This window comes from Myodes glareolus, chromosome 20 (genome assembly GCF_982192425.1).
Source record: "Myodes glareolus chromosome 20, mMyoGla1.1, whole genome shotgun sequence".
Lineage (NCBI taxonomy): Eukaryota > Metazoa > Chordata > Mammalia > Rodentia > Cricetidae > Myodes > Myodes glareolus.
Window position 1 is genome coordinate 8,609,848 of NC_142045.1, and position 15,732 is coordinate 8,625,579.

At 42.9% G+C, this 15,732-nt stretch overlaps 1 protein-coding gene across 2 annotated transcripts in view; it reads left to right on the forward strand.

Annotated features, from left to right (window-relative positions):
- Positions 1–15,732, forward strand: part of Gucy1b1 (guanylate cyclase 1 soluble subunit beta 1) — a 42,384-nt gene that overhangs the window by 22,731 nt on the left and 3,921 nt on the right. For both annotated transcript variants that reach the window (XM_048424591.3, XM_048424592.3), the window contains exons 5-10: positions 3,493–3,690; positions 4,893–5,123; positions 6,354–6,470; positions 7,375–7,508; positions 11,144–11,341; positions 13,787–14,024. In XM_048424591.3, coding sequence (XP_048280548.1) covers positions 3,493–3,690; positions 4,893–5,123; positions 6,354–6,470; positions 7,375–7,508; positions 11,144–11,341; positions 13,787–14,024 — 1,116 coding nt within the window. The remainder of the gene's footprint in view (positions 1–3,492; positions 3,691–4,892; positions 5,124–6,353; positions 6,471–7,374; positions 7,509–11,143; positions 11,342–13,786; positions 14,025–15,732) is intronic.

A 15,732-nucleotide genomic window follows, 5' to 3' on the forward strand; every position in this document is an offset into this window, starting at 1 on the left:
GCCTGATTCCCTTGCAGAGACCTGGCCTTATCAATGGCCGTTTCTAGGATTTACTCAGAAAATCATCCTGCCAATGTGCTGATGACTCCAGGCCAGGAGTTTCCCACACTCAGTCAGACAGCACAGAGAACCATCAAGGATAACAATAAATTAGTATTTCAATCAGTCCATGCTGATGTGGCTTGCTATATCATGCTTGGACAATGAGTCAAGAACCTTTGGACTAAGTCCTTGGTGAGTTGATGCAGGGCCTTTGGCAATGGGACCCAAATGAGGCCGATGCTGGTCTATCCATTCATTGCTAATCATGCTGCATTATTACCTTGTCTGTTCTCTATGGCCCTAGCAGTTCTATAGGCAAAAAAAACGGCATCAAAACCTGCCAGGTTGACTTGAAAAATACACTGGAAAAATGTTGTTTTAGAGACCCGTTAAGATTTGTATTTATGAACTTATTTCAATAGCCAGAAGAACCGTGTTTAAAAATTGAAATATTCTTTCATTCCTGGTTGTAGAATTGGCTCTCCCGGTTGGGTTTGTGGTACTTTCAGTCACCCGTTCAGCTCTTCTTGGCTCTGATTCTGGCTGATAAAACACAGCCCACCAGCAGCAACTCGGCACTCACAGCAGATCCAATTTCGATCTCTCAAATGTTTGCGCAAAGGGGCTATTTTGGGAAAGACTGGGATGTTCCTAAACAGCTGTAAAATCCTAATACTTCCCCAAGTTATTTACATTTTGGAGGAAAAAAATGCGCTAGTGATTTTGTTTTAACTTTTGAATTTCCAAAGAAACATCTAAACTCTATGGTCTACAGCCTGCGATTAAAATACGATTTCCATTTATTTAAAACAGAAAAACAAAAGTGAAGGAAGATAAAAATGTTAAGGTTGTCAGAGTCATCTATGAATAATGGGTTGCATAATTTCACTAAATCTAGATCAGCTGTGAAGTTTGCTCTTATCTGGAGACGGGTTAGCTGGACCGACACTTGCGGATTCCCTGCATAGAAACAGAGCATTCATTCTCTGCGTGGGTGTGGGGGGGGGCACAAAATGGTATCAGCACAATTAGAAATTAAATTAAACCTTCAGACTAAATTTTAGGTATTGGAACAAAAGGCGCCGCCTTTCTAAACGATGCTGAAGAGAATGAGTTCGAGCAGGCTTGGGGTTGCTCCGTGGTTTTCTGGAGGGTGCTCACAGTGGAGCATGCGTGTTTACGTTTTCCCATGACGTTTTTGGCTGCTGGTCAGATGTGCATACTCCTTGTAGCTAGCCACGCAGCTGCTCTCTTCCTGCTCTTACCTCCGTGGGTATATATAGAAATAAAACAATTCCAGTTTTGTGAAGAACGTTTTATGGCCCAGATGTATCCAAATAGCTGTGTTCATGAATTGTCAAGTCTGTTTAGATACCGCTATCGAGCGTGCGTAAGCTTTTCTCTCGGCTGTGCTAAGAGGCCTCGTTTGTGGTTTCCTGAGGTTACTGCAGCAATTGTGGTGCAAATACGAAGACTGCACATTTCTCGGCAGCATAAGGGTGGCGAAACATAATTTAAATTTATTCATAATCCAGTCTCTTAGAAGAGGCAGGCTGTGATAATCACTTGAATTTTGATGGAGTAAAACTGAGTCAGGAACACTGTAACAGAAGAAACCCCAAGAGTGTATTTTATACTGGGTACTATCTAAATAAAATCAATATTACATTAAGTGGTAAAATCTTTCATGCTCCAACAAGGCACTCTACTTGTCCATTTAATTAATAGCAAATTCAATATAACAACAGCTCCCTGGGGAGTTGGGTTACCACAAAGATGGCTTGAATCGCCGGCTCTGTCACTCAGCCTTTGCGGTAACCCGCTTGCCTTTCAGAGAGCGTCTAAGGGATACCGCATTACCAGGGTCCAAGCTTTAATACCGTCCATTCCTATGCCCAACCATTCAAAGGGCTGCACCAAAGACAGGAAGGGGGCTGTCTTAGATGACTTATCCATCCCTGGGTCATCCAGTCCAGAGGCAGACCTGCCTTCGCATCACGGTAGCCACTAGCAGAAACGGCACCTTTTTCACTGCCAGTGATTGGACTGACAGCTTGCAGGAAAGTACAAAGCCGTATCATGAGCCAAACGGATACTGGCAGTAAGCGGGGGTGACATGGGCATGTTGACTAGGAAAAATGAAATATTATTAGACCACCTATTTAACTTAGTTTCCTTTCGTTTTAAGGAACGCAACACAGTACTTGGACTGTAATATATAAGAAAAAATGTTCTTAATGCAGCCACAAATTCAGTCTTTATGGAAAATGGGGATCATAGTAAAACTCTTGACAGCACATTTTCTCCTCGAGATATTTTCTCTCCCAAGATTTTTACACGAACAGACCCACAGGGGTCTAAGTGTTCTGCAGAAGAACCCCTTGTTCTGTTGAACTCCATAGGAAGAAATGGGAAGTTCTGGGACAGGTGGGTTCCAGGAACCGCCCTGTGCAGGCCAGGTCGCTGCCTGGTAACTTTTATACTGCAACAGCGCCCCCTGGAGGCAATCAGGAAGAAGTTATGTTTTTGCTCAGCTCTAGCGAGACATAATTTTTTACAGGGTTATTAGAGGAAAAAGAACAGAATTCATTGCAAACTGAGGTACACAGAACGACACTGGATTCACCCAGCTGACTGGAGCAGCCTTAGTCTTCACGATCCTCTATGCCTGGGGGTATCTCCCGCGGCCACACAAACCTGCCTGACACAGCTGTCAACTAAATGCCTTATGTGGGGCTGACTTTAAACGGTGGCTTTCAGAGTTTTGGGTCACTCTGTGCATGAACCAGTTTTGAATTTTAGGGACTAACAGAAGACGCTGTTAAATTCAGCGTGTTCTAAGCGACGGAGCTATAACGAAGTAGAAAACTTTAATTTTCCAAGACTTTAGTCTGAGACAGTCATGTGTTGGTTACTTTGCTGTGGGATCTACTGTCAGTTGGAGACTACTGATGAACAAGGAATTAGGCAATCTTTACTTTAAATAACCATATCTTATTTTAAAATCAGTAATCCAAGTAACATGTTTATATTTCACTATCTTTGACCATTTTAATTTTTTTATTAAATTCAGTTGGAGATTATAGAGCAAGTGAAAAGGAAGTAGGTAGTTTATACATTCTGTACTGATTGCTACAATGTGCATGAACAGCAACCTTAGATGCCTGCTTTCTTCATTAAGGATGCTCTTTTTCTGATGAATTCACCTCATTTATTATTTCTTTAAATATACAGTTAATGATGACATATCATTCCGTTCTCTTCACTCTCTCTCTGAGGTGCTGACCTTGGAGCGGTCTCAAGGACACCACGAAGGATCTCCTATGTAAATGTTTACTCTAGTGATCCTCCCAGCAAACCCAGATGTGAACCTTGCCTCTGCTCCTTGCGTTGCTAAGCCCCCCTCCCTCCTAGAAGCTTCTAGTCACCGTTCTCTCCTCTCCACTCCAGAACCTCGATGCCCTGCATGACCACCTCGCTACCATCTACCCAGGGATGCGCGCACCTTCCTTCCGGTGTACCGATGCGGAAAAAGGCAAAGGGCTCATTTTGCACTACTACTCGGAGAGAGAGGGGCTTCAGGACATCGTGATCGGGATCATCAAGACCGTCGCGCAACAGATACACGGCACTGAGATAGACATGAAGGTAATATCCACCCGCGAAGGTGTTTCTGAATACAAAGGAGCACGGAAATATTTGAAATGATAACACAGTGATTGCTGGTCACGAGTTGCACTAGGAATCTCTGTAAGATGAAATCGTGTGAATCCTGGGAGTCTTCTCAATTTGGCCTGGGAATGCATTATACTGGGAAAATTTCCCCTTGCAACAGATTTTTTTTTTTCTAATTATACGTTGCTTAAGGCAAGAGGAAATTCAGTTACTTTCTGTGAATACACGCGAGCTGTGAAAGGGGACTGGGGGCTGGCTGACTGAACTTCAGTCTGCAAGATATCAGATTGTAGATAGCGAAAAGGAAAGAGCATATTAAATCAGCTGATTTTACAGATCCCCCTGGTCTATGTGAATTCTTTTGTCTCCCAGGGAATGTACCTAGAACATTTTGTAGTCAGTGTAAAGGCTTGTGTTCTTTGTTTCTCTTTTAAGAGTCAAGTTGCGCTGGCGAACACAGCCAAGCCAGCTCTGGTCTTTCCCGATACTGTTGAGGACACCCATTGTTATTTTCTAGTGGCAGTTTCAAGGCATCCATAGAGAAAGCGTGCGATGAAGACTCTTGCCACTTTTCTCTGTCTCGGATCTGTGTGGCATCTCTCGGTTAGCTTCCTCCTGGGGGCTTCTCCCGCTCAACTTCGAGTGCAGAGCAAACCATAGGTTCTCTGCACCCTGTGCCTGTCTGGGAGATCTACCCCATGAGGCCAAGGGGGCACTCTCTTTCTAGACCACCCAAAAGGCCATATGTGCTAATGGGATCTCAGCAGAATTACAAATTATTCATGCAAAGTTATGAATAATTGTGGGAGGTGGTTCAGCTGGCAGAGTGCTTACCTACCATGCACAAGGCCCTGGATCCAATCCCTAGCATGGAGAAAACTGCCTCAGTGGCACAAACCCATGACCTCAGTACTTAGGAGATGGGGGCAAAAGGATCTGAAGTTCAAAGCTATCTGCAGCTACCCAGCTGACTAGAAACTATCCTAAGGGAAGCTTGTGTGGAGCACATAACACCTCATCCCAAAGGAATGCTGCCTTCACGTTTCACAGATCTGAAAACATCTAGAAATGTTTTTGTCTTTTACATGTATAGAATTTGCACGCATTTTATTTTTTCTCATTTTCTAAACACAACGTTTGTAAACAGTCACTAATTTTCTCCCATCCACATCAAGGTTATTCAGCAAAGAAATGAAGAATGTGACCACACTCAGTTTTTAATTGAAGAAAAAGAGTCCAAGGAAGAGGATTTTTATGAAGACCTGGACAGGTTCGAAGAAAACGGTACCCAGGAGTCACGTATCAGCCCGTACACCTTCTGCAAGGCGTTTCCTTTCCACATCATATTTGACCGGGACCTGGTGGTCACTCAGTGTGGCAATGCCATCTATAGAGTGCTCCCCCAGGTAAAGCGCACAACACTGGGACCTGACAACACTATAGAAAGTATCCCACACACTTCTTACAACCTAAATGTATTTGAAAATATTTCCCTAGGACTCACTTGTTTCTTCTTTAATCCCAGGGAGGGGAGGAAGTTATATGAGAACAACAGACTTGCTTTGTGAGCAAAGGCTTTGCGGGAGAGGGAGCTTGGCAACAGCAGCCGGATTTCACTCATATTTTTGTTTATTGAATAAATATCCATTGGCTATCTGCCTTCCAAAAATAGTTTTCAAAATCAGCTGTTGACAAGGGGAAGAAGGAAGTTTACAAACACTCAGGGTGCGAAGCTGAGAAGCGACCGTGGTAGTGTGGCAGAGCATTGAAGGACCTCAGTCAGCTGCCAGCACACTTCCTTTCCCTCCCATATTCCATGTGAGGATTCACCCACGGCATGTGTGTGTCTGGATGCACCTTTTGCTTTAATTCGGGATGAGAACGCAGAGGTCTTGTGTGAAGCTGTCAATCTGGAAGCAGAAGAGTGTTTTGTGTGGGCTCTTACCAGGGTGTGTTACTTGGTTTCTTTGTGTCCTGACGTGACACATGGTTCCCTTTAATCCAGTTCTTTGTTTTGCTCCATCATGGGCAGCTGCAGTGTGTTACAGTTTTTATTGAAATTATCTCCCTTTTGATAAAATTTTTTAAAGTATTTATTATGTATACAATATTCTGTCTGTGTGTGTGCCTGCAGGCCAGAAGAGGGCACCAGATCCCATTACAAATGGTTGTGAGCCACCATGTGGTTGCTGGGAATTGAACTCAGGACCTTTGGAAGAGCAGGCAATGCTCTCAACCTCTGAGCCGTCTCTCCAGCCCCCTCTTTTGATAAACTTTAAGCAACTATTTATTGCCCTTTTGATACTTGATTTTATTTTCAGCCACAGGCATCTACCGTGTGTGACGCTATAGTTTGGATGGTAACCTTCTATCTCTTGAAATGATTAGTTTATTTGTACCAGCTTATATTTGAACATTACCCAAATCCATGTTAGGTTTCCTGTCTCTGAAAGCATTCAATGTTTGCTTAATCACTCAGCTGCACATATAGGATAAATCTTCCACACAATATTTAAGATTTTTTTTCACTTATAAATACAATACAATTGAGCTGACCTAATTTCAAGATTGATATCTAGTCGTAAAGTCAACTTCAAGTTGCTGAGTGTTCTTTGTTTCTTTATCCCCCCTCTTAGCTTCAGCCTGGGAACTGCAGTCTTCTGTCTGTCTTCTCCCTGGTCCGCCCTCATATTGACATCAGTTTCCACGGGATTCTTTCTCACATCAATACAGTCTTTGTCCTGAGAAGCAAGGTAAGCGGACACTCCTTCAGCTGGATGCAAACAAGGCATGCCATCCATCAGCCATAATAGGAAAGGGAAATCATTGGCCAGCACAGCCCATGCAGTGGAGATAGAAGAAAATAAAGCACAACTCTCAAGAGAGCAATGTTTGGCTGAGGAACAGAACCCTCTGTCAGCTGATCAGGACCCGTGGGGAAAACATCTTGAGAAAGTGTCTTGCTGGGAACATTTAAGCCTCCTCAGTCTCACATAATAAAACCAGCATCCACTCCCTTGATTTTACAATGTTTTTATCTTTTTAAAAAGAAATCAGAAGACCTAACAAGAAGTCTTTGATAATGCCACCAAAGTTATTGATTTATTTTTCTGTAAATTGTTTATAATTCCTGTTAATATTTTTTTCTGTTGGGAAATAAATGGATTAAAAAATCTGTAAACTCTTGTAGTTGGTAGTTTAGATGGTTTCCAGATCTCCTCATTTGTGCGCCTGGGATAACAGTAGCAAACACAATTTCCCCAGCATCCACACTCTTCATACTCCCCACAAGGCATCCCAAAGACATGGCCACTTGTGTTTTACATGCTGGGGACTGACTGCTTTCAGTTGTTCTGTGAATGCAAGGTTCACTTGGGCTTAGCTTTGGTACAAATCAAAAATGTGTTGGGGCCATACAGGAAACTCACAGGAGCTTACGATGCATGCAGGAGCGGCAGCTCCATTGCTACAACCTGGGGCAGAGAAGCCCATCAAGCATTGACTGTCTCACCTAGGGCAGCACCCCTGCAGTTCTGATGAGCCAGCATCCTCTCCCTTAGGGTTGGCGAGAAGGGTAAGGTTGGTGTTCACGCCTTCCCGATGCCTTGTCAGGCAGGGAAAGGTGGACTCTGTAATGTTTTGTCTTTCCTGTTCAAGGAAGGATTGCTGGATGTTGAGAAACTTGAATGTGAGGATGAACTGACCGGGACAGAGATTAGCTGCTTACGTCTCAAGGGCCAAATGATCTACTTACCAGAAGCAGATAGTATCCTCTTCCTCTGCTCTCCAAGGTAACAACTTTTAGCTTGATTGGAATTGCCGTGAGTTACAGACGAATTCAAAGAAACGCCATGAAAACTCTTTGATCAATACATGTTAGTTGTACATATGAATAGAATTTGGCATGATTTTTCAGTGCAGACATGTACATAAGCCTCTCAGAATCCAACATTTTAATCCACAGTGCTTACTTTTGCTGAAGTGTAAACTGGATTTTCAAGCCCTCATTATGCAATTCATTGGGTGTTTCTAAAAACTCAAAGTCCCACCTTCTTTATGTCATATCATAACCTGTCTGCGAAGTTATTATGATGTTAGATCAAGGGATGAACAACCTGCTATTAGCTAATTCTATATTTTTGTACTTTCAAAAAGAGCATCACATAAGGGCAATTCTGGAAAGCATAGGATGCAATGATATAAACAAGGAACATTTCTATAGTTAGCAACAGTTAAAAAGATTAATTTTTGCCGGAGTCACTTTCAATTAAAATATGTAACTATTTTAATTAGATTGTGGTGCTCAAAGTGTATTAAGATAGAATTTATGTTAAATGTATTATTCATGATAAACATCAGAGGAGCTAAAGTGGGTTTTTGTCTTGCTGGTTTTAGCACTTTACTAAACGATACAAGAGGATTTGAAATATGTATCTATAGAGAAAAAGGAAAAGATAATTGCAGGGCCAATTATTAAATGATATCTTGTACATAGTATAGCAGTAATTGTGACTTCTTTTTTGAGAATTATTTATCATGCAGACAGAAGAGGCAATACGGTGAATTAGCATCTTCAAAGCTAGCACAAGGCAGGGACCGAGTCACACACCTCACCCGCCTCTTGCTCTGCGTTTTCCTGGATGTGTGTCAGCAGAAAGACAACTTCATTTTAGGGGAGCGTTTCTAATCAAGTACAAAAAGTTTTTTTTTTTTGAAGGGAGAATTACAGATTTCATAGTGTTTATTTTAATTTTCATATGCAGAAATCAGTTCTATAGTGATACATTTACTAATTACCATGAAATCTGTTTAAAATGGACGTTTTGGCTAAAAATAATTCGAGGATGATTAATTCATACTAAAAAAAAGTAGTAAGGATTTCAATTTTGAGACAGCATGCTATGTAGCCCTGCTAGCCTTAAACTAGATATATAGATTTGCATACTGGTGAACACTAGATCCTCTGGCTGCACCTCCTGAAGACTGACCGTAACAAGTGTGCACCTCATAACCATTTATATGATGCTGAGGAGTGAATAAGAGGTTTTCTTGCACACCAGGCAACCATTCTATCAGACACAGCAGGGGACCCATAAGAACTTTAAGAATAAGCTGTTAATAATCTCATTAAGATTTCTACCTCAGTATGAATTACCTTTCACCTCGTATTCATTTCGCTCTGGTTATTGTTATCCTCCTTTGAATCTCCCAGCCTCCTTCTATTCCCTCTTCTCCTTCTATTTCTGCCTTCCTGACTTTGTTGTCATTGTTTGTTTGGATTTGAGTTCTTTTGAGACTCCCTGAGTATAATGACAATCACCGTGATCTATGCACTATTGGAACTATTCCCCAGGGCCTGGCGGGCTCCTCCATGGCACACAGGCAAAGACAATAGCTGCCTGTCCCACAGAATCCATCAGGAACAGGGGCAGTTCATCAGGGAAAGGGAAAGCTCCGAAACTCCCCAGGCCATGACTGACTGTTGAGGCTCAGCCTTGCACAGGTCTACTGCAGGCAGCACAGTTGAGTCAAGTCATGGCTGCATTGGCTGAACTATGCCAAGAACCCAGCATCTCACAGCCCTTCTCCAGGGGCCACATTCTTCCAGATCTTACATTCTTCCTGCCCCCTTCTAGGATGTTTCCTGAGCCTTGTCAAGGATGGTATAAATATTCTCAAGGCTGAGCATTCAACTCTCAACTCCTTAGCACTTTGAGCAGCGGTGTGTGTCTTCAGTCTCCATCATTACAGAGGTCTCTGATTAAAGCCATGGGTGGCATTTGTCTGTAGGTATAAGCACACATGTTTTATTCAGAAGTCAGCTTGACTTCATGACACTTAGTTCAGCAGTAATATTACTGTCTCTCCTAGGGCTTAAGATCTTCTCAGTCACAGCAGGTTTAGAGTGTGATTCCTGCAGCTGTTTCTTCTTATTACAGTTGGTCAACTTTGTTATAAGTGGGGGAATCTTGCCTGGCAGATTGGTCCTGCAGATCATACAGTTCAGCTGGATGGAACCATTGATGCCTTTCTCCCGTAGCAGTATATACAATCCCTTCTGGAGCTATGATGGCTTCCCAGCAGGAAGGAAACTTTCAGCTCGGTTCCAGCTTGGGACTTCTCTCCAACTTGCAGCCAAGATGTGTGGTGTCTTTACTAACAGGATTTTTAGCAACGAGTTGTACACAGCTAGGAAGACTGACGGGAGTCTGTGTTGTCTAAAGAGGTTCTGTGGCCACCCTGACTATTATATATTACATATGAGGGCAGATTACACCTGGCAGTGTGGTATCCATTTCAATTTTAAGATTATCTGATTGCATCATTCCTCATGGGTAGATCTTGTTTGGTCACATTCGAATCATTTGGCAAGTTATCTGTCATCTTTTTAGATGGGTTTATTTTGCAAGGGGGCTTTAAAATATACAAAACACCTGTCTAATCTGTCAATAACATCCTTGGGTTATTCTCTGTTTGCATAGACATATGCTTATTTTGCTTTGACTGATAGATCTCTGTTGAAAATGATTTCATGGAAAGTTCTTCTTAATTCAAAATTTCTTAATAAACTCATGACCCAAATTCATCATTTTAGAAAAAATTGGTATTCCTGAATACCTGGAAATAATAACTTTACATTTTAAGAATTAATTCAAACCAAAAAATAAGTTGTTAGATGCGTAATGGGTAATTTTTAAATAAACTTTTTGCTTATCAGAATTTTAGTGAATCAATTAAGATCATTATAATAATGCTATGAAAAGGCGAGATTTAAATTGCAAAGATTCACAGACTTTAGCAAAGTCTAATACATTTTAAAAATGAGAAAAATCAGCAAAAAAACAAGAATAGAGGAAGAGAAGAAAGCCTGACCAATGAATGGCATACAAGCACAAGGCAGGGATTCCTTAAAATGCTTACGAGGAGGGTTACTATCCTTGGAAACTCAATCATTTCTAATAAAAAAGCAATTAGTTATGATATTCTTAGAGTCATAAGGCAAATGAGGTAGTTTCTCAACATATACATCATTGTTCCTGATTCATGCGTGAGGATAGATTGCTCTTCTGGGAAAAGGAAAATCATGAAGATTCTGCAATATGTGCTAGCCCTGTATTAAATATGGAAGGAGATGTTAGTGGGGCAGTTTTCTTCATTAGCTTTCTATGAAAGCTGATGCAGATACCTTCAAAAAGTAAAACTCGACAAACACCTATTTCAAGTTCGCCCCTTGCTAGTAGGGTTTTAGGTACACAGAAAACAAAGCCTTCTTGAGTGAGTCCCTCCTCGTGTTTGTTCTGCCTGACCTTTTGAACTCTGAAAGTGGAGAAGGAGAGAGCTGCCTTCCACCTCGTGCTGTAGGGAGGGCTCATTCCACCTTGTGGACCCGCGGTGTTGATTTTTGCATCATTGCTCTTTGTGCCAGTGTGATGAACCTGGATGACCTGACAAGAAGAGGCCTGTACCTGAGTGACATCCCTCTGCACGATGCCACGAGGGACCTGGTTCTTTTGGGAGAACAGTTCCGGGAGGAGTACAAACTGACCCAGGAGCTGGAGATCCTCACGGATAGGCTACAGCTCACACTGAGAGCCCTGGAGGATGAGAAGAAAAAGACAGACACGTAAGCACAGAGCGGGAAAAGGGCTGATATTTATTCACTGTTTGCTCCCTCTTGTGCAATGTTACAGCCCATACTCTTACTAGAAGGGTCTGGGACCTCTCGGGTCAGCCCTATCTCCACATAGTAATTAAAAGCAGTTCTTTCTGGATGCCCATAGGATGTTTTCCTCGGGTTCTTGAATATTTTTTTTTTGCTTTGTTTTGTATTTTTGTTTGCAAAATAGGATGTTGTATCTTTAGAGGATTGAAACAAATTGACTGGTTTTCCATCAGAACTAATGCACTCCACTTCAGCACCAGAGGATGGACAAGGGCAGCATCCTCCCCCCTCCCCGTTTCCATGGCATTGATGCCTGTGTAAGATGCCTGTCTCCAGATGCCAGGCACACAAGTCAACACAAGTGTTCGCACCCTTGATAACGTGAATGAACCAAAGAAGTCATTGTGAATGCCTGTCTTCATCCATTCGTGTTTACCTTACATTATTCATCTGAAGCTGTGTCTACTCATTTTGAGACCCTTTGCTTCCCCCATGGTTGTAAGGACACCTAGTTTAATTGGCTGCATGTGCTGTAAATTTCATCAAGCACATGGGGACAGGCAGTTCAACGTTGTCCACTGCTTGAAAAAACAAAAACAAGAACAAAAAATACCTCAAATTACCTGTTTATCAGTTCATGGCCCAACCTCACCCATGAAAAAAATCACATATTTGTGTGATGCACCGAGGATTCAGATTCAGGGTTGCACAGGTTGGTCACTTCCAGTTACCCTATATTCTGCATTGGCTGTAATATCAGAAGATAATGTAGACCTCTTTTTTTATATTATGGTTCCATATGTGCTGATATCCACTCTTATAGTTATGTTCCTCAGCTTTCTGTTGTTATAGGAACTGCTGAGATAATAAACTCATGAAGAAATGAAGAGAGATTCCGTTTGTGATTTCAGAGGTTTCCACCTCTGCTGGCAGCCCTGTCGCTTTAGGCTGTGCTATCACGGCAGGGATACATGTCAGAGGAAGCCGTTCATGACTAGGATGCTAAAAGGAAGAGGAGACCCATGCCAAGGGCGTGTCCAAGTGGCCCAACTTCCTCCCACTGGGCCTTACACCTCTTAAATGTTCCATCAGTCTGCAATGGCACCACAGCCTGGGGACTATGGCTTTAACACATGGGCCTTTGGGGGAATGTCTCGGGTCCAAACTACACCAGCAGCAAAACAGACATCTAACCGTACAAAGGTGCTTTAGATTATGAAAGTATCCATAGGCTCTTCATTCCATACTAAACATGCTGCCGATTCACATTGCCCCTGAATTGGAGGCCTGAGCGTTCACGTCTCTGACTAGCCTATGGTACAACCTTAGAAGCTCATACCACTGCCGCTAGAGCTAGACTTCTGCATCAGAATATAAAGACCCATCACAGGACCCTTTCTTTGTTCTGGTGTGCCCAAGGTCGAGTGGATTTTCAAAAACCATTTGCCCCTATTTAGAAACGCCGTGTTTCATTACATTTCACAATTGACTTTTAGATTGACAGATTTGGATGTGATTTTCTAGCAGAGATTTTAAGAATATTGCATGACAAAGCATCTAGTTTCCTCTAAAGCTAGGCTCCTCTGCCGCTCACATTCAATATGAAGATCTAATTTCAATGTTGCATGACATACCTTCTGTTTAGAAGCTAAAATTAATCACCGAGGAAATTCCGCTGTGGCTAGAGAGAAAAGAGAGCGCTCAGGTCTGTTTTTCATATTTGAACTTTGCCCGCTGGCTAGAAGGATGAAACGGATAAGAAAGCCTCATTTTCTTTTTGTTTCTCCAGACTTGGAGCCAAAAGGTTTTGCTTTTCTTCCAATCCACCGGCTTCGCTCCTACCGTGTGCTGACCACACGGCTCATTCCCAGTGCTATGGTAGTGGTCTCAGCACTGCCTGTAAACAAGATGTCTGCCCTTTTGGACCCCTTTCTATCTTTTTCATCAGTTTCTCCCAGGAAAGAGTGAATTCTATCTTATCTCCTGTCACCTTGCAATATTTGAGATAAACTTTATTCCTACAGAGTGAACATGCTTCTGTTACTGGGCAGTTTATGCCATGCTTTAGATTCTCATACTGACGATGTCAAACATGTCACTGTCATAAGAACAGGAAAAGGCAGGACTGCAGATGAAAACCGTGAGATCCTATTGAGGGTCTTTTGTTTTCCCTGCCTGTTGACTTGCTTGGTTTATTTTGAGTTGGTTTGAAATGGTTCAGGGTTAGAGCTGAGATGCCAACAGTTGGTTGCTATGTTTCTTTGCTTTGTACGGAGCTAACGTTCGATGCTGGCTTTAAAGGGTTTCTTTTCAGAATCCAGTGCAATGTCTGATGCAGTCCAGAGGTGAGGCTGGAGTGGTCCGGCTCCCAGCGTGTCTTACAGTGCTTTACCCTAATCCCCACAGATTGCTGTATTCTGTCCTTCCTCCGTCTGTCGCCAATGAGCTGAGACACAAGCGCCCAGTGCCTGCCAAAAGATACGATAATGTGACCATCCTCTTCAGTGGCATTGTGGGCTTCAATGCTTTCTGCAGCAAACATGCATCTGGAGAAGGGGCCATGAAGATTGTCAATCTCCTTAACGACCTCTATACCAGATTTGACACACTGACTGACTCACGGAAAAACCCGTTCGTTTATAAGGTAAGGCCTCACGGGGAGCCTGCTGTCGTGCAGACTGGTCTGGGCTTCTGAGACGCCCCACAGAAGCCCATGGTCACTGCTCAGGCCTCTAGCTGCTTCCTAGTGTTATAAGGTCTATTGAGTCCCTGCAGGCCGCTAGCTTCAATAATTTCCTCATTGTAAAGAAATGCATGATTTGGTCATTTCATACATGTGGGCAATGCATTCTGATCATATTCGCACTCAGCTTCTCTTACCCCGTCTCCCATCTCACTTTTCCCAAAAAGCACCCCTCCCTCCCACTCTCCTGCTTTTGTTTTTTTGTTTATGTGTGGTTTGTTTTCTGGCCCTTTGAGTTTAACCAGGGTGGCCTGAGTGAGCATGGGTGTGGAGCCATCCATTGGCGTGTGGATGGCTTACCAGTAGTTAGAGCACTGCAGACAAGGTGTCTCCTGTCTCCAGACGCAAGGCCCCAATGATGATTTCACGCTGACTCGCCTCAGACTTGTGCCATTCCTGGGAAGGCACCTGAAGCTGCAGTGTGACCTGCAGTACAACAGCCATGACATTTCCAGAAGATGTCATTCCACAGCCTTCCTCCCCAACCTTGGCTTTTACATTTTGTTCCGTCCCCACTGACAGACATTCCCAGATGTCTGCTGAGCCTGCAGGAGATGACACATAGATGCTGTCCTTAGGCTGTTCACTCAGTGTCATTCCCAGCCCCTTGACCAGTCACGAGTCTCTGCAATAGCAGTTGCTCACTGTAAAATGAAGCTTCTCCGACCAAGGCTGAGGGCAGCACTAAGCTATGGTATAAACTTCAAGACTGAGTAGTTACCACTTAGGAAACTTTCTTTTCATTGCAACCACGGTGAGGTTTCATGGAGCAGACCATTTCGGGCTGACATGAAGTATCTGGCAGTTTCTTTGCACTTAGGTTAACGAGTCTCTGCAGATTGTTTAATACATTCACTATAAACACAGCATTCATTTTTGTGCCCCGCCAAAGACATTTTTCCCCTAAAATACATAAATGCTTTGCACCATGAAGAGTCATGGGGCTTGAGAAGGGTTTGGGGCTCAGGTTTACTTTTAGATACCATCAACTTGAAGATAAACATTTACAAGACATCTCTGCCCTTTGTTTTAAGTAGAAACAAATATAATATCGGAAAAATGAAGTCAGTGGAATGCTGTTTTATAAAGGCAAGAACGTTCCTGACTGTCGCTAGGCTCCCAGGATAATAGACCTCCACATGGACTATTTACTCTGTGGTTCTTTTCTGAGGCACAGTGCTGCACTTGGTGAGCACATCACAGCAGTACGTGACTTAACCCAGCCTACTTGGATTATTTTAAACAGGAAGGTGGCAGTGTCTGCAGCAGGATACCCAAGGTCATCCATGCCCTGGCCTCCACACAGCATCTTCGCAGAGACATGTACCTGCACAGCATGCATGCACCAAATCAACAATTCAATTTAAAAATTAAATAATAATTAACTGACAAATTAAAACGTGGCTAGAGGCCACAATAAATCAATGAACCTCAGCCAACAGCTCCTGTGTTATTGAATCGGTGCTGTTCCAGGAAGAAGTGAATTCACAGACATTATATAGAGGGCTGTGCAGGCATGAGTTTGGAAAAGCCAGGAGGGCAGTGCACATCTGGAACCTCAGTGCTTGGGGAAGAGGAGGCAGGGGCATCCTGGGGATTTGCTGGCCTG